We start from the raw sequence: 18811 nt of genomic DNA, 5'->3' as shown, positions 1-18811 counted from the left end.
CCTCAAAACTCGTTCATTCACTTGCTCACGTCACAGGCGATTTCTGAGCACTCACTGCATGGCACGCAAATGGCTGGGCCCCGGAATACTGGTGTGGAGGAGATCCAGTGCCAGCCCTCTGCCGCCAGGCTAGCCAAGCAGCGGGTGCAGCACCCATGGCTCAGGGTATGAAGACTTGGAACCGAAAATTCATGCCAAGAGCCAGGCTGCTCTCGATGAATGATCGATGCCTACAGACCTGGGGGACAAAGGTCAGAAGTAGGGTCAGGGCTCCCCTGGGCCCTGGGGCTAACCTCCCTCTTTCCCACAGGCCTCTTCCCAGTCCCACACCCTATGGACCTGCAGGCTGGTTTTTCTGGTTTGTTCCTCCAAGGCAATTTGCGTATTTCTCCAGGAACTTCCAAGAAGCTGAACAGCCTGTTTTCAGACTTAGAGAGAAGGGAGGCCCAAGGTTGTTTCTTGAAATCTGGATAAGCATTATATAAGGTTTCTTTCTCTTCAGAACTTTCGTCATTGTTTAAAATGATCTTTCTTTTTCAGTGTTCTCTATTTTCTTTCCAACTCCTTGTGTGGAATAGAATGATCTTAATTTAAATGTTTTGAGTTTACCTGTCGTCTGTCTCCCTGCTACAGTGTATCTGCATGGTGGAAGGTGCTTGTCCGTGTGTCTTAGTCACTGCTGGCTCCCCAGCATGTAAGACAGCACCTGTAATATTTATTGTACTCATCTGGTACGTGTTTGGTAAATTAACTGATTGATTTGAAGTGGAGGTGAACATTTAATTTGGGTTTATTTTAAGTTGAGGTTCTCAAATTCTATAGCAATGCCGCACTGCTTGTTTCTTTTGAATTGATTATGGACTCACGGGCAGTTGCAGAAATAGCGCTGAGAGGCCCAGTGCACCCTCCCTCAGCTCTGCACGCGGCCCTGGCCTGCACAGTCGGGTTGGACTCCTCAGCTAGGCGCGCTTGGTCCCCTCAGGGTGTAGCCCCTGGCAGCTTCCCCTCCAACCTCATTTCTACCCTCCCCGCCTCTACACCCACCCGTTGCCCAAGCCCTGGCTACACTGAGCATCCTTTTGGTTCTTCAGAAGCATCTTCTGTCTTCTCCGTTTGGGACTGACACGTTGTCTCCTCTGCCGGAACACTCTCTTCCCACTGACCCCGCTCCATCTGAGGTCGCCTTCTCCGGGAAGCCAGTGCCGGGCTCTCCTCTGCGTGTCTGGCTGTCTGGGTTTCCTCTGCCGCAGCACTTGCCCCACCGCTTTGCCGTCGTTTGGTACCTGTCTGTGTCTGCCACCGTCCTGTTTCTCCTCCTAGATCGCCTTCTCCAGCCCGTCTTAGCTCCTGCAGGCCTCTGCTGGAACGGCCCCTTTCGCCTGATGCCACTGCCACCCCCTCCTTCCTCATCACTGCGTACTCCGCTCTCCCTGGTTGCTCTTCCCTGGCCGTCACCGAGTACTTGACTGAATATTTACCTGTTTATCTGCTTACTTACTCATCACTTGCCTCCTGGTGACTCAGATGGTAAAGAATCCACCTGCTGTGCAGGAGACCCCAGGCTCTCAGTGCAGATCCAGTCTTCAGGTGGGGAAGAGCCCCTGGAGGAGGGCATGGCTGCCCACTCCAGTATTCCTGCCTGGAGAATCCCATGGACAGAGGAGCCTGGCGGGCTACAGTCCATGGGGTTGCAAGGAGTCGGGCACGACTGAGCGACTAACACTTTCACTCATTACTTATTTATTTAGTGACTGTTCAGAGCATGGATCATGCATTCAGTTCCTCTGAGTGAAAAAAATCTCAGGTCCACCTCTTAGTAGCTGTGTGATTATGGGCAAGTTACTTAAATTACTATGATTATGACATATCAGTATAGTAATGCCTGTCTCCCTCCTGAATGTGAGCCCCTTGAGGGCAGGGAATTTGTCAGTTTTGTCCCGTGATCTGCCCCAAGGCTGCCCAGAACAGGGCATCCTGCATCATATATCCTTCATTCATCCAGCAAGTAGTGGTTGAACACCATCCATATTCCACGGCTGGCTCAGAAAGCTCTGGGTACAGCAGTGAAAAAACACCCAGGGCCTGCCTCGGGGAGTTAGCATTCTCCTTATGCACACAAGTAAACAAATACTCTAAAAGTATATTACTTAAGACGGAAGTAGGTATTACAGAAGTAGAACAGGGGACTGGGTTAGAGAAGCAGAGTAGCTTGGCCTAGAGGAGGTGATATTCGGGCTGAAGCCAGAATGATGTGAAGGACGAATGCAAAGTGTCCCGGGCTGGGAGGACAGCAGGTGCAGAGGCCCAGGGGGAGGACCAGCCTGCGTATTGAAGAGCAGAAAGACGGTCAGTGTGGCTCTAGTGCAGCGAGCGCGGTGGGCAGGGGGTGTACAGGCTGGGATTTAGAGGCAGGCAAAGGCCAGACCAGGACTGTGTAGACCACCATGAAAGGACTGGTCTTCATCCTGGGGCGATGGGAAGCCTCTGGAGGACTTTAAGCAGCGGAGTGACATGACCGCTATGTGTGACAACAAGGCCGCTCGGGCTGCTGTGCAGAGAATGGATTTATAGGGGCGTCACGAGTGTGTTTTGTTGAATGGATGAACGAACGGATGAATGGATGAATTTGGCCTGAGCTGAGTTCTTCGGGCACTCAGCACACCCTCTTCCCTGCCGTGGTTAGAGGCAGGCCAGCTTAGGATTCTCTGATTAGAAGGCTGTTTCTTCTCGAGCTGAGACCTAACATAGGGTCAATAAACTACCACCGTGGGCTCCTCTGGGTAGGAGCAGCAGTTACTCCAGTCTCCAAGTGGCACGTGGTGGTGCTGATTAAAGTTAGTAGGAATCGCCGAGTCTGCTGACATCAAGACCGGGCACTGCCCCCAGTCATCATCTTAGTTCATGGTTTGTTGCTGTGCCCTTTGTTCACGGCCATGGTCTGTGCTGATTATCTGAGCCAGGGAGTTCAGTTCAGTCGCTCAGTCGTGTCCGACTCTTTGTGACCCCATGGACTGCAGCACACCAGGCCTCCCTGTCCATCACCAGCTCCCGGATCTTGCTCAAACTCATGTCCAGCAAATCGGTGATGCCATCCAACCATCTCATCCTCTGTCATCCGCTTTTCCTCCCGCCTTCAATTTTTCCCAGCGTCAGGGTCTTTGCCAGTGAGTCAGTTCTTCGCATCAGGTGGCCAAAGTATTGGAATTTAAGCTTCAGCATCAGTCCAGCCAGTGAATATTCAGAATTGATTTCCTTTAGGATGGACTGATTTGATCTCCTTGAAAAGCTATGACCAACCTAGAGAGCATATTGAAAAGCAGAGACATTACTTTGCCGACAAAGGTCCGTCTAGTCAAGGCTATAGTTTTTCCAGTGGTCATGTATGGATGTGAGAGTTGGACTGTGAAGAAAGCTGAGCACCGAAGAATTGATGCTTTTGAACTCTGATATTGGAGAAGACTCTTGAGAATCCCTTGGACAGCAAGGAGCTAGGGAAATCCACTCCAAAAAATCTTGAACCTGGGTTCCTGGAGCAACCGTTGGAGGCCAGTCTTGCTGGGTGACATTGGGCAAGGTCTTAACCTGTCTGGCCCTCAGTTTCTCCATCTGAAATGAGGGGAGGAGAATCCCTGTGCCTGATGCAGAGGAGAGAACATGGGGTTTGGAACCAAAGTCTGGTTTGATTTTCATCACGTACTTACTGTGTGACCTTGGGGAAATCACTTGACCTCTCTGAGCTTGTAGTTACAGGAGAGAGTCATAATGCCTCACATGCTACTTAACCTTACCTGGCAATTATAAGAATTAAATGGATTTACAGTGCTTTGTGAGCTGTTAGCCTGCTGTCCAGATGTTGGCTTGTGGCTTTAACTAGCTCAGAGTTATTTTGAAAAACAGATGCCATGTTAGCTGCCAACAAACTTTTAAATAATCCCTCCATAGATGAAATATTTTGAGAACAAAAGATTTTATTGCTCAGCTGGATGAGAATGAATTGTGAGCCAAAGTCAGTGTGGCATATGGGTATTAAACTAGAAATCTCTGGGCAATAAGACGAATGTTTAAAACGGAGATGGTGCAAAACAAACAAACAAAAAAAACAAGAGATGGTGGGTGAGATGTCTGGCTAAGAGGTCTAGCTTTGGGTTCTATTGTGCTGTTCTCTGGCATATGACCCGGGCCCAGATCCTCCTCCTCTGAGCCTGTTCCCCCAGGAACAGGGAGAAAGTGTTAGTGTGTTAGTACCTGGCTCGTAGAGCCAGCTGAGACAGTGTGTGTTAAAACTGCAGCCTGGGGGCCTGGCATCCAGCGACGGGTCCCTTTGGTTGCCTCTTATTCTTATTTATGCCCCTTTGCTGCATGCCAGGCACAGTGCTGAGCACTTGTTTGTTGATAATTTTATTAATTTATTTCTTTAACATTAATGTAGTGTGAGCCCAGTGCCAAGTTCTGTCTTTTCAGTGCTTTATAAATACTGACTTGCACGGCGGTGTTCCTCGTTGCTTGCACAGATCTTCCAGACACATACTATTATAGTTCATTTGTAGGTGAAGGAATCTCAGTGCAGAGAGGCTGAGCTTCCCAAAGTCCCACACCTTCTTCCCATCACACTGTCTGCCTGGTCCTGAGCCTGCATTTGTATCTGCAGTGCCTGTGGTCTGGCTACCCTTCCTGGTCCCCCTCCCAGGGCCCTTGGAGGCCTGGCTTGGCGTGGTTTGTCCCTACGCCTGCCTTCCCTCCGTCCACTTCAGCCGCCGGCAAAGAAGAACAGAGTAGAGGGAGGGGCAGAGGGAGGGCAGGGAGGCCTTACTCGCTCCCTGCCCCTCTTCTGTGGCTGCGCTGGGCTTCTCTGCGGCATGCCACGCCGGCTTCTCTCGTGTGCCGCATGGAGTCCAGAGAGCTCGGGCTCAGTTGTTGCGGTGGGGCTTAGTTGCCCCTCAGAATGTGGGATCTTGGTTTCCCAATCAGGGGTCGAACTCACGTCTCCTGCATCGGAAAGCAGATTCTTAACCACTGGACCACCAGGGAAGTCCCCCAAATACACAAATCTTAAGTATACAGTTCAGTGGATTTTAAAATCACCACCTGGGTCAAGATACAGAACGTTTTCTTCACCTAGAAGCCTTTCTGTATCCCTTCTGGGCCAATATTCCTCCAATGGCAACCCCTCTTCTGACCCTTCTCGCTATAGATTGGTTTGACCTATTCTTCAAGTTCATATAAACATAATTCTACAGTATACGCTCTAGCGAATGACTGTCTGCGTATCATTAAGATTCACTCGTGTTGAAGCCTGTGCGTCAGGCTTTGTTCTTTTTCATTGCTGTGTACATTCCATGGCATGACTAGACATAGGACGTCCGATCCACCCGTGGGAGAACGTGTGGGTGGTTTCATTTAGGACTGTTACGAATGGAGTTTCTCTGAGCATTCATGTACATGTCTTTTGGGGGACATAAGCCCTCATTTCTCAGGAGTGGAATTGCTGGGGTGTAGGGAAGACATTTGGAGAAGGCAATGGCACCCCACTCCAGTACTCTTGCCTGGAAAGTCCCATGGATGGAGGAGCCTGGTAGGCTGCAGTCCATGGGGTTGCTAAGAGTTGGACACAACTAAGCAACTTCACTTTCACTTTTCACCTTCATGCATTGGAAAAGGCAATGGCAACCCACTCCAGTGTTCTTGCCTGGAGGATCCCAGGGACGGGGGAGCCTGGTGGGCTGCCGTCTATGGGGTCACACAGAGTCAGACACGACTGAAGCGACTTAGCAGCAGCAGCAGCAGGGAAGACATTTGTTTAACTTTACTGGATAAAGTGAGACCATTTTGCCTATGGTTATACCAAGTTACATTTTCCCCAGCTGCATGTGAATGTTCTATTTGCTCCTTATTCTGTTAGTATTATAGGTCTTTTTTAGTTTTAACCATTCTGATCGGCGAATGGACTTGGGCTTTTTTCCTTTTAAAATTTGTTTGCTGGGTCAGGTGTTAGTTGCAAGATCTTTAGTCTTCGGCATTCGAGCCCTTGGTTGCAGCATGTGGGATCTAGTTCCCCAACCAGGGATTGAACCCAGGCCCCCTGCACTAGGGGAGTGGAGTCTGAGCCGCTGACCACCAGGGACATCCCTCACTGGAGGTTTTCATTTCCGTGTCCTCAGTGGGTGATTCACACTCCGCCAGTATGTTTGCAAGTTCTGTCTTTTTTCTTCGTCAACACTTGGTGTTGTCAGGTTTTCAAGTTTAGCCATTCTGATGGGTGAGTAGCCATGTCTTACTGGGGTTTTTATTTTTGTTTCTCTGATTCATGATGTTGAACATCTCCGCACGTGCTGTTATAGACCACTTTTGTAAAGATACGTGATATCTTTTGTGAAGTACCTATTCAGGTCTTTTGCTGGCAAAACTAATACAATTATGTAAAGTTTAAAAATTAAATAAAATTTTAAAAAAAAAGAAAAAAAAATTTGCTTTGTTTCTTTTTCTCAGTGACTTGTAAGAGTTGTTATCCTTCTGGGGATACTCAGCCTTTGTGATAAACACATTTGAAAATATCTCCCCATCCCCCACCACCCAGTCTCTTAAAGATGATAACTAGAAGTTTTTCATTTGAATGAGGGCTGATTCATCCGTTTTTTCTTTTATGATGGGTAGTTTGTGTCCTGTTGAAGGAGGCTTTGCCAACCTGCTGAAAGCAGCCTTTCACTGGGATTTTTCCCTGCAGGACTGGAAATGGCCGCAAGGGACGGGTCGGGCCCGAGGCTGCCCCGGGTGGCTGAGCCAGGTGTGGAGGGGGAGCCGCGTCTGCCCACGGGCCGGGAGCTGACCGAGGCCAACCGCTTCACCTACGCCGCCCTCTGCGGCATCTCCTTGTCCCAGCTCTTTCCAGAGCCCGAGCAAAGGTGAGTGCTTCTATCTCACAGAGAGAGATATTTCAAGTCCTGCTATTTCAAGGAGATGATTTCTGGCAGCCAGGCAGCCTTCCAGGTGCTACCAGACGGTACAAAGAGGACAAAGCCGTTGTCCTTGCCTTTAGGGAACTCACATCGTAGGGGGACAGCGATCCCTCATTCGGTACCCACTCCTTTATAGCTTCACAAGGCATTTAAGGAGCACCTGCTGTTTGACCAGGCACCGCTTGAAGCACGTGGAAAGTGTTCGTGAATAAGATCAACAGGGCCACCTCTGCCCCTACACTCAAGGAGGACACCCCCTAATGCAGGACAAGATGTCTGTGCATTCAGTGAGCACCTACTGTATACTGAGGATTGTGAAAGGCCCTGTGGAGAACGCAAAGAAAAGCAAGGCCTGGCTCCTGTTCTCCTGGTGCTTACAATCAGGGGGCTAAACCAGGTGTCTGGGTTTGTGTGTTTTGTTTTGTTTTCATTTTTATTCACTTATTTATGTATTTATGACCGTGCCGGGTCTCCGTTACTGCGCTTGGGCTTGCTCTAGTTGCAGCGAGCAGGGCTTCTCCCTGACTGCGGTGCGCATTGCCTCACTTCTCCTATTGCTGGGCGCGGGTTCTAGGGCGTGCCGTCTTCAGCAGTTGCAGTGTGTGGGCTCCATTCCCCAAAGTGAAAGGGAAAGTCGCTCAGTCATGTCTGACTCTTTGTGACCCCATGGACTATACAGTCCATGGAATCCGCCAGGCCAGAATACTGGAGTGGGTAGCCTATCCCTTCTCCAGGGGATCTTCCCAACCCAGGAATCGAACCAGGGTCTCCTGCATTGCAAGCGGATTCTTTACCAACTGAGCTATAAGGGAAGCCCTGGCATGTGGAATATTCCAGAACTAGGGGTCAACCTGTGTCCCCTGCACTGGAAGGCGGATTCTTAACCACTGAACCACCAGGGAAGTCCCCGGTTGACTGGTTTAAGAGTGGATGGATGGGCTACGTGCTGCGATGGGGGAAGGTTCAGTGAGTGTTAGGATCGGAATAGTAGAGTGGCTAGGAGCGTGGGCTTGGCCTTCAGGGATGTGCAGGGCAAAGTTTGGAGGGCCGGAGGGGCTTGTTGGAAAGCTGGTGAAGCTGTTTGGAGAAACCAGGACAGTGACCCGGAGGTGGAGGAACAAAGGGGAGGCAGCCTTTTTCGGGGCTGGGGACAGCTTGGGTGCTGTGGAGGGGCAGATGGGGCTGGGGACAGCTTGGGTGCTGTGCAGGGGCAGGCGGAGCCCCCAGACTGGGACGGAGGGCGTCGGAGCACACAGATAGTGTTGCTGAGGCCGGAAGTGGTGGGTTTTGGGGACAGGAAGTAGAAGAAGGTTTTGCTTCTGCATTATTTCCGGGAGCCGCGCCCCCTCAGTCCCAGCATGGGCCCCTTGCGTAAACTCCTCTGTGCCTTGAGTCTTAGCTGGGCTTTTTTTTTTTATCTTTGTCATCCTCACTGGACCAAACACTTGCGCGTATTCATCTCCTTGGGGGTCACCTCCAGGAAGCCTTCCCAGACCCTCCTCACCTCCCGGACAGGATGCGTCTCCACCTGTCTGTCCAGTGACCTGCCCCCATGACCCCCGGCACACTGCACTGCAGCTCTTCCCATACCTGCCGCCCCACTCCTGTCCCTGGAGGGCAGGAACTGCCCTGCTCATCGCTTGAGCGCCCAGTGCCTTGCACACAGCTTGGTGTAGCGAGGACAGTAAAGATTTGTGAAAGGAAGGAGTGGATACATACTGACTCTGTTAGCACAGGAGACAAACCACGGGATTTGGACTCAGATCTGGGTTCAAATCCTACCCCTGCCACTCTGTGATGACATGTGTCCCCTGGCAGGTTATTTGGCTCCCCTAAGCATCAGTGTCTTCAGCTGTAAAGTGGGGCTAGTGATGCCCACCCTGCAGGGTAGTTCCCAGAGTCAAGTGAGATAATGTAGGTAAAGCATGTAGCGCAGTGTCTGGCCCACAGTAGGCACTCGATAAATGTTAATGCTTACTAACTCTGTGACTTGCTTCATTTGTTCAGTTTCCTTATCTATAAAATGAACTGGAACTGACCCCTACCAGTCAGGGAGCTTTGGGCTGTAAGTAACAGGACACTGTACCAAAAGAGATTTAAATAATAAGAGGTTTTTCTCACTTGATAAGAAATCAAAAGGAAGAGAGTTCCAGGGTTGATAGAGCGCCTCAAAAAGCCTTTGGGTTGGCTTCTCTGTAGCTCTCCTGACCTTCCTCTCCTGATCACAGAATGGCTGCTGCAGTGCCGTACATCACACCCTCACAGAATAAGACTCGAGGCGAGAAGGGGAGGACGAGGATGCTCTGCAAGTCTCTCTCATTAGGGAGGAACTCTTTCCCAGGATACCCTGCAAAGACTTCCCCTTTTATGTCATTGGTTAGAGCCAGTCAGATGCACTAGCCTTGCCTGGAAGGGAGGCATGGAAAAACTAAAGACACTTGTCATTCTCTGTCTCCATCATGGGAGGGGGCTTCTACTGGCCCAGAAGAAGGGGCTGGGGAATCACTGCTGCTGAAAAGCAGCCATCCATCAGAGAGGGTGGTCCTGGGGAAGGAATGTGTGGATGGCCGCTGCAGAGCCTGGCACAGAAAGTAAAGAAAGTGAAGTTGCTCAGTCGTGTCCAGCTCTTTGCAGCGCCATGGACTGTAGCCTGCCAGGTTCCTCCATGCATGGGATTTTCTAGGCCAGAGTACTGGAGTGCGTTGCCATTTCCTTCTTCAGGAGATCTTCCAAACCCAGGGATTGAACTCTGGTCTCCCGCATTGTAAGCAGACCTTTACTGTCTGAGCCACCAGGGAAGTCCTGGTTTCTTTCTTTCTTTCCTTCTTTCTGGAGATTAGAATTTATCTCGTTGGGTGTTCTGTTCCTGAGCAAGCAAGGGTCCAACTCCTGCAAGGGTCCAACTCTCTCCCTGCTCCAACCCATACCTGTGCCATACTTCAGTTCAGTTCAGTTCAGTCGCTCAGTCGTGTCCAACTCTTTGAGACCCCATGAATCGCAGCACGCCAGGCCTCCCTGTCCATCACCAACTCCCGGAGTCCACCCAAACCCACGTCCATTGAGTCAGTGATGCCATCCAGCCATCTCATCCTCTGTCATCCCCTTCTCCTCCTGCCCCCAATCCCTCCCAGCATCAGAGTCTTTTCCAATGAGTCAACTCTTTGCATCAGGTGGCCAAAGTACTGGAGTTTCAGCTTTAGCATCATTCCTTCCAAAGAAATCCCAGGGCTGATCTCCTTCGGAATGGACTGGTTGGATCTCCTTGCAGTCCAAGGGACTCTCAAGAGTCTTCTCCAACACCACAGTTCAAAAGCATCAATTCTTCGGCACTCAGCTTTCTTCACAGTCCAACTCTCACATCCATACATGACCACTGGACAAACCATAGCCTTGACTAGACGGACCTTTGTTGGCAAAGTAATGTCTCTGCTTTTAAATATGCTATCTAGTTTGGTCATAACTTTCCTTCCAAGGAGTAAGCATCTTTTAATTTCATGGCTGCAGTCACCATCTGCAGTGATTTTGGAGCCCCCAAAAATAAAGTCTGACACTGTTTCCACTGTTTCCCCATCTATTTCCCATGAAGTGGTGGGACCGGATGCCATGATCTTCGTTTTCTGAATGTTGAGCTTTAAGCCAACTTTTTCACTCTCCTCTTTCACTTTCATCAAGAGGCTTTTTAGTTCCTCTTCACTTTCTGCCATAAGGGTGGTGTCATCTGCATATCTGAGGTTATTGATATTTCTCCCAGCAATCTTGATTCCATACTTAGGAAGCTCTTATCTTTCCAGAAGCTGCCCCAATCTGGTAAATCCCTACCTGATAAGCCGGTAGATATGCGGGGGAAGAGCTTTGCTCACTTTGTCCACATAAAGAAATGTTTATGAACCTGAACTGTGTGCCAGGCCTGTGCTGGGCACCACCTCCACCTGGGGGGGCGCAGGGAGAAGCCATTGTTCTGTGTGCCCCCCCCGCCAAATCCACATCTGGTTGTGAGCGCCCGTGGCTGTGGCTGAGCCCGAAGCATTTGCCTTGGGGGTGTTTCCTTCCTGAAAGTTGAGTGTGTGTGCGTGTTAAGTCACTTGGGTCCTGTCCAGCTCTTTGTGATCCTGCGTAGCCCGCCAGGCTCCTCTGTCCCTGGGTTCTCCAGGCAGGAACACTGGAGTGGGCTTCTGTGCTGCAGCGCAGCATGAGCAGCCCTTTCCACGTGGTTGATCTTGGTCGTCTTAAGACCCAAAACATGCTTGGGAAGGGGGCGGTCTCTGCAGTGGTTCAGCATGGCCTCTGGAATCCGAGACTTGGGGGCTTGGACCCTGGAGCTGTCACATAACCTCTGTGGGTCTGAGTATCATCCTTGTTTCTCGAATGGAGGTAAAAATAGTGCTTCCCGCCCTTGTGGGGCTGTATCCAGAAGTCAGCGAGCCCATGTGTATGGAGCAGCTAGCACAGGGGCTGGTGGATAGTTGCTCTGCAGTCGCCATGGATTCTCATTGCCATTGACTGTCATATGTTTTGACTGGGGCTTCCCTGGTGGCTCAGATGGTAAAGAGTCTGCCTGCAATGCAGGAGACCCGAGTTCAGTCCCTGGGTCAGAAAGATCCTCCGGAGAAGGGAATAACTACCCACCCCAGTATTCTTCACCAACCACATCAGAAGCATTACCAAGACCCCGCCATTCTGCAGTGCTGTTTCCTCGTTTAATAGATTGCCACACTGGCCCTTTATATATGTTCTCATTCATTTGTTTATCCAAAGAAACACCTGTATAGGGCTTTACACCTGCCAGTTTGGTTCTGAGCACGTGACACCTGTTAACTTGGCTAATCCTTTCGACAACCCTATGAAGTAGGTTTCATTCTTCTTGCTGGTGTTTCCAAGGCACAGAGAGGCTGAGTAACTTGCCCAAGATCACACAGCTCACGGCAAAGCTGGATTTGATCAGAGTTCATGCTCTTCACCCTTCCACGCGTGAGATGCAGCGCTTCTCTGCATCCGTGGACGTAGGGCCCGGCCACGCCGCTGCCCTCGGCCCCGAGCCCTTTCTGCATACATGTTGACACAGAAATGACACTGGATCCACTTAGTCATCCCTGCCCCCCACTCACACCCACACATCACCCCAGGGTAATTCCAGTAATTCCAGCGGGGCAAATCATAGTAACTGTAACAGCGGTAGCTAACATTTATGGAGGGTTATCGTGTGCCGGGTGCTTTTATCTTGTGATTTAATCTTTCTGGCCAATCTCTGAAGCAGCCCTGTTATCATCTTCACTTTACAACAGAGGAAAATGAAGCTGAGAGAAGTGAGGGAGGCTGTGAAGCCAGGCACCGAGGGGCCAGCACTCTCCCAGGGGTCAGGTTTCAGAGCCCAGCTCAGCCCTCTTCACTACCTCCCTTGGTCACCTTGTAAATAAAATGGTGATGCTGGGACTTCCCTGGTGGTCCAGGGCCAAGACTCTGCGCTCCCAGTGCAGGGGGCTCAGGTTCAACCCCTGGTCAGGGAGCTAGATCCCACACGCTGCAGCTAAGACCCAGTGCAGCCAAATGAACAAATATGTTTAAAAAAATGTAAATAGTGATGCTAACCAACATTAATTATCTACCGCGTGCCAAGCCTTGCTTGGGGTGCTTCATATGTAGCTTCTCATTTAATCCTCAAGCAGTTCTATGAAGTCGGTCTCTTACACCCATTTTCAGGTAAGGAAACTGAGGCACAGAGAGGTCAAGGTACTTTCACAGCCTCGCTCAGCAGTGAAGGACATTTCCACCGACCGCGGAGGGGGCCACCCACGTGGGCTGGGCCTGCCTCAGCTGCAGAGAGCCACCCTCCCCAGGGTTCTGCCCCCTTCCTGGGGCATCTGTTGTCCGATGCCTCTCTGATGTGAGGGTATGAAGGCCCAGCCCTCTCGCCCCACTAGGGGACATCTCTCAGGGGTCACCCCATCTTCAGATCTCCCCACAGGATCAGCTGAGACTTCTGTTGAGACTGGATCTCAGCTCCCTCCCGCCCACCAAGTTCTTCATCCTCCCTGCCCATCCACAGGTGTTGACCCCAAGGGACTCCCAGTAATCATTTCAGAGCTACTTCCTGGAGACCTGGACCAAAACGGTGGTGTTCCCAGGATTTGAACCCGAGTCCTGCACCCACTGCACGGGCCCAGCCTGCAGACATCTCTCTGCTTGGGCTTTGGCAGCAGCGGCTCTGAGGAATGGGTTGGGTGCGCTGCCTGGGATCCGTGGAGACTGGAGCCAAGCGATGCCAGCGGAGAGCCTCCTAAGGTCACCCGCATGACCAGGAAGCTCACCTTGTTTCTGGGAAACCTTTTCTCGGAACTTGCCTAATCACCTCCCGGCTGACTCTCCTGCTCCACATCCCAGTGGTAGCTTTGAATCAAAGCCTGATGTGGGCTCTGCCAGGGTCCCCAAGATGCCACGAAAGTGAAAAAGTGTCAGTCACTCAGTTGTGTCCAACTCTTTGTGACCCCATGGACTATAGCCTGCCAGGCTCCTCTGTCCGTGGAATTCTCCAGGCAAGAATACTGGAATGGATTGCCATTCCCTTCTCCAGGGAATCTTCCCCACCCAGGGATCAAACCTGGGTCTCCTGCATTGCAAGCAGATTCTTTACCATCTGAGTCACCAGAGAAGTCCCCCCAAGATGCCATGGGCTTCCTGCATCTCCTGGGGTCCCTTCTGCCCTGGAGTACCCCATCCATCCCCCACCCAGGGACCCCTGTGGGACTCAGCTCAGATACTCACTATGGACAGAGACCCCACGGTAATGGTTGCATAACTTCCTCCATACTTTGTCAACTTCTGCGGCGGCCAGCGTGTTTCTAGAAAGCATGTCTGTGGCTGTTTCCAATAGCAGGAGGTCACCACATCTGCAGGAAGCCTTTTCTGGTCGCCACCCCTCGCCTCCCAGGTGGATTCGGGGCCCCCTCTCTGGACTCATCAGGGCTGGATTCCTGCCTCTGTCCTAGTGTGTCCCATGGCACTAGACTAGTTAGTTCCGTCTGGGTCTCTACCCCTCGATGAGCTTCTTATCCAAGATCCGTCTTGCTCATTTTTTATTTCACAGCCCTCAGGGCAGGCTGGGCTCAGGGTGTTTGTCAGTAACTAACTGCTCATTGCCCTCATTCCTATGGTTTATCAGCTCTTTGTGGTTAAAGTTTTGGTGGAGTAAGCTCAGATCCGCTCTCCTGAAATCAGGTTTGGCTCTCTCGCTATATTCCATGGGCCACAGTTGCCATGGTTTTTTGTAGATGCCAGCTCTTCACATCCCTTAACATGTCTCGTCTTGTGAGTTGCATGGTCCAGGGTCTCAGCTGTGTTTGTCTTTCAGATCCTTCTGCACAGACTTTGTGGCTGGCCTGGTGAAGTGGCTGGACCTGTCTGAAGCCGTCTTGCCTACCATGACTGCTTTTGCCAGTGGTCTGGGAGGCGAAGGAGCAGACGTGTTTGCTGAGGTTTTGTTGAAGGACCCCGTCTTGAAGGATGACCCACTGGTGATCACTCAGGTACACCCACTGCCCAGGTAGCAGCTGCTGGGGAAAGCAGACAGCTTCCTCTCAAAGTCAGCCTGAATATCACTTCTAGCTGTGTGGGGGGAGTTCAAAGGTTAAATATTGCATCATAATATCTGATGATACGATGATTGTAGCTAGTGTTGAATTATCATTATCGAATATTTACTATTGATTTATTACTTAAACATTGCTTCTTATATGCTAGCATCTTTACTCATATGAACTCATTTAATTCTCAGAGCATTTTTATGAGGTAGGTAAAGTGATCATCCCCATTTTATAGATGAGAACACTGAGGCACAGAGACGTTTAGTAACTTTGAGGTCACACAGCGGATTTGAAGCTTGCCATCTGACTCAGAAGCCCATGTTCCTAGCCGTTAAGCTGCGGTGCCTCTTTTCGGAAGCATCAGCTTTGCTGTGTGCCCTTGGGTGTGTCACTCACCTGCTCCGTGTGCATTTGAAGCAGGCAGACGCTTGACCCGGGCTCTCGGTGCCAGCAGAGCAGATTTAAAACAGCCCTTGCCCTCCTTCATCTGACTCCCTGAAGTTCTCACGCATTTGTTTGGTTATGTGCTGGCTTGTTGGTCTGCCTTGCCACTCAAATGCAGGGCAAAGGTATTTTGTCTGCCTTGTTTTCCCACTTATTGTTAAGAGTCAGTAAATGTATGTCCAGTGAGCAGGCTGGTTACATATCAACCTATCGCTAATTCCTGTTACTTTTCCCTCAGGATCTTCTGAGCTTCTCACTCAAGGATGGTGAGTTGATAGTTCCTAAGTTCTGTAAATTGTGGGCACGTGTCTCCCCCTCAGCCAGGGAAGCCAGGGTTAGGTGTTGCCTCTGTGGTCCCATGCTCGTGGCCTTTTCAGAGCAAGAAAGGGAAGGGAAGCCAGTAGCGCTGGGGGGCCGGGGAGCTCTCCATTCACACCAAGCGCCAGCGGCATGATGCTCCTTGCGGTTTTACTGATTCCTTACCGCACCCCCCAGTCTAACCTTCTCAGTAGCTCTGGAGCCTGGCTCTTGCCCTCCAAGGTCTGTTCTGCTGACATCAGGGAGAAGGAACACAGAATTGAAAATGACATTCCAACAGCCTCTGTACCGTGTAATAAAGGGAAGTTTTAGGGACTTCCCTGGTGGTCCAGGGGTTAAGAATCGGCCTTGCAATGCAGGGGACACGTGTTCAATCCCCGGTCAGGGAACTAAGATCCCACATGCCACAGGGCAGCTAAGCCCACTCGCCATAGCTAGCAAGCCTGCACACCACAAGGAAAGATCCCACGTACCACAGCTAAGACCAACTCAGCCAAATAAATAAACACTTTTTATAAACAGAAGTTTCCCCGAGTCTCCACCGAACCTCTGGCTCGTGGGGGATTGGAGGGGTAAGAAGAGGAGGAAGAAGAACAGGATTTCACGAGTAGGCATAGCACACGCAGGAGCGTTGGCAGGAGAGAGCGCTCAGACGAGGGTCACGGGGGCCGGAGCCCAGTGAGCTCTGCACGTTCACAGGGTCCCAGGCGGTTCCCGTGGAGTTTACAGTCTGAGAAGCGCAGCTCTGAGGCTCAAACCCCAGCGTGGCCCTTTTCCAGCCACGCATAAATTTTAATTCTGTATCTCAGAGCTGAATGCGGATCATGCAAGGGTGATCTGGCCCAGCCCCTGCTTTTAGGTGGGCACAGCCTGAAGTAACACGTCTTCCTTTAAAAAAAAAAAAGATTGTTTATTTATTTTGGCTGCACTGGGAGACGTGGGTTCAATTCTTGGGTCGAGAAGATCCCCTAGAAGAGGGTATGACAACCCACTCCAGTATCCCTGCCTGGAGAATCCCCAGGAACAGAGGAGCCTGGCGGTCGCAAAGAGTCAGACACGACTGAGCACAGCACAGCACTGGGTCTTACTTGGGGCTCTCAGGATCTTCGCTGCACGAGGGCTTCTTAGTTGCAGCATACAGGATCTAGTTCCCCAACCAAGGATGGAACGCGGGCCCCCTGTGTTGGGAGTGCAGGTTTAGCCGATGAGGCCACGTGGCTGAGCTGTGGTCTGAGGATGTGGTGGAGCTGGTCTGAGAATCCTCGGCAGAATCCCTTTTATTTCTGCAAACTGAAATGAGGGAATATTCAATCGTCCTGGATGGTCTTAGAATGAGAGGTGGTTTGCCCAGAGGTCTGGGGCACGGGTTTTGGGAGAGCAGGGTAGCCGGTCAGCACACACACACTCTCACGTGATCGTCATGGTAATGACAAAGCGCTGGGTCCGGGCACTTGCTGGGAGGCCAGACGGCTGCCGGGGGCTGTGCAGACTTGGAGTCCTCCCTGCCCCCTGAGGGGTGCTGGCGGGCTTTGTTCCCATCTTGCAGGTCAGGGTCCTCTTGGGTGAGACTCATATTTCTAGGAGGAGCGACTGGGGCCCAGAGAGGGGAAGGGGCTTTCCCGGCAGCACACGGTGGCAGGTGACCTTCTGGTAGGAACCAGGTCTCCGGCCTCCTGGGCCAGCCCTCTGTCCCATGGCCTTATCACGGGGGAAGCAGCTCCTGTGTGTGCCAGACTCTCCCTTCTGTCTCCCAGAGCCATGTGTATCCTAGCCCGCCACCTGCCCGCACCTGCCAATCACAACCCTTCTGAGCGCCCATGAGCACCCCAGGACACCTTAACTTACCACCCTTTGCTGTGGTTGGGTGTGGGTGTGGGTGCCCTCGGCCTGGCTCTCACACAGTAGTTAGAGTGGGTTTGAAATGACCTGTGTGTAATATCACCGTCTGGTACTTCATGTCCTCCCGGGGGCGTTCTCGTAGGCAGCCTCTAAACTGGCATTCAGTTCAGTTCAGTCGCTCAGTCGTGTCCAACTCTTTGTGACCTCATGGACTGCAGCATGCCAGGCCTCCCTGTCCATCACCAACTCCCAGAGTTTACTCAGACTCATGTCCATTGAGTCGGTGATGCCATCTAGCCATCTCATTCTCTGTTGTCCCCTTCTCCTCCTGCCTTCAATCTTTCCCAGCATCAAGGTCTTTTCAAATGAGTCATTTCTTTGCATCAGGTGGCCAAAGTATTGGAGTTTCAGACTGGCATTGCCTGTTAAATTTCTCTGGAGAATCCCCCCACTTGCTAAGCACCTGCTCATGCTGGTGACTGCCCCTGGCCCTTGTCAAACACAGCATCCTCATCTCCATCCTTTCATGTAGACAGTCCCACTTCACAGATCAGCAAACTGAGGCTCAGAGAGGTAAAGGAACAGGTCTAAGCTGTTAAGTGGCAGAGCCAACATTCTAAAATAAGTGCTGTTAACAAAAACCTTCTCAGATTTTACCCGTGGGAGTTGGAGGGATGCAGAGGCATCCCCACAGGAATATAATAATCCCTCATGTCTAAGCCGGCTTCCCAGGTGGCGCAGCAGTAGAGAATCTGCCTGCGAAGGCAGGAGACTCAGGAGATGCAGATTCAATCCCTGGGTCAGGAAGGTCCCCTGGAGGAGGAAATGGCAACCCACTCCAGTATTCTTACCTGGAAAATCCCATGGACAGAGAGGTCCATGGGGTCACAAAGAGTCAGACACGATTCAGTGACTGAGCATGCATGTCTAAAGAATACCAGTCTCTGGCAGCATCTGAGGGGTCCCTTTGGTTTGTCTCAAAGCCCCTCCAGATGCTGGCATCTACAAATAGGAGCACGGTCAGTGACACACCAGGACCCCCAGTGGGAGCTGGTGGAAGGGCTCGAAAGTTCCCCAGAAGGCAGAGGTAGGTAGCCCCTCAAGCCATCCAGATGGCCCTCATCGGACACAGGTGGGCCCCGGAGAGATGGCAGGTTCAGTTCCAGCCCCCACAGTAAAGCAAGTCACGTGACCATGTGTGGTTTTCAGTGTATCTAAAGTTATATTTACACTATGCTGTAGCCCGTTACGTGTATAATAACGCCATGTCTAAATGGGGGTCACAAAGAGTCGGACACGACTGAGTGACTGAACTGAACTGAAAAATCCAGGGGACAAACTTTAATTTTAAAATGCTGTTGGAAAAAAATGGCACTGATAGACGCGGGATGCAGGGTTGCCATGGACCTTCAGTGTGTGAAGAACAAACAAACAAAACAACACATTGTCTGCAAAGTGCCATCAGGGTACAGCAGAAGCCTGTAGTTGAAAAGATGATGCCCAGAGTGGGAGCGGCTACTGTTGTCACGTCCAACTCTGTCCTTATTAATGAAGAACCAAGGACCAAGACGGCAGAGGATGAGATGGCTGGATGGCATCACGACTCAATGGACATGAGTTTGAGTAAGCTCCGGGAGGTGGTGATGGACAGGGAGGCCTGGCGTGCTGCAGTCCATGGGG

General features: G+C 51.2%; 1 protein-coding gene across 13 annotated transcripts in view; it reads left to right on the top strand.

The window, feature by feature from the left end:
- TMCO4 (transmembrane and coiled-coil domains 4) overlaps positions 1 to 18811 on the top strand; it is a 106908-nt gene that overhangs the window by 16305 nt on the left and 71792 nt on the right. For 9 of the 13 annotated variants that reach the window (XM_086325813.1, XM_086325748.1, XM_086325793.1 and 6 more), the window contains 3 exons: positions 6722 to 6899; positions 14299 to 14473; positions 15213 to 15240. Coding sequence is in view for 9 of the 13 variants with exons in the window: in XM_086325748.1 (XP_086181874.1) it covers positions 6730 to 6899; positions 14299 to 14473; positions 15213 to 15240 (373 nt within the window). In the remaining 4 variants the exon portion in view is untranslated. The remainder of the gene's footprint in view (positions 1 to 6721; positions 6900 to 14298; positions 14474 to 15212; positions 15241 to 18811) is intronic. The other 4 variants (XM_086325822.1, XM_086325804.1, XM_086325751.1 and 1 more) reach the window with 2 other exon arrangements.

The sequence above is a fragment of the Bos grunniens genome, chromosome 2 (assembly GCF_055505025.1).
Source record: "Bos grunniens cultivar Pamir isolate PY7600 chromosome 2, Bosgru_T2T1.0, whole genome shotgun sequence".
Classification (NCBI taxonomy): Eukaryota; Metazoa; Chordata; class Mammalia; order Artiodactyla; family Bovidae; genus Bos; species Bos grunniens.
This window is presented reverse-complemented; position numbering and strand designations above follow the sequence as displayed.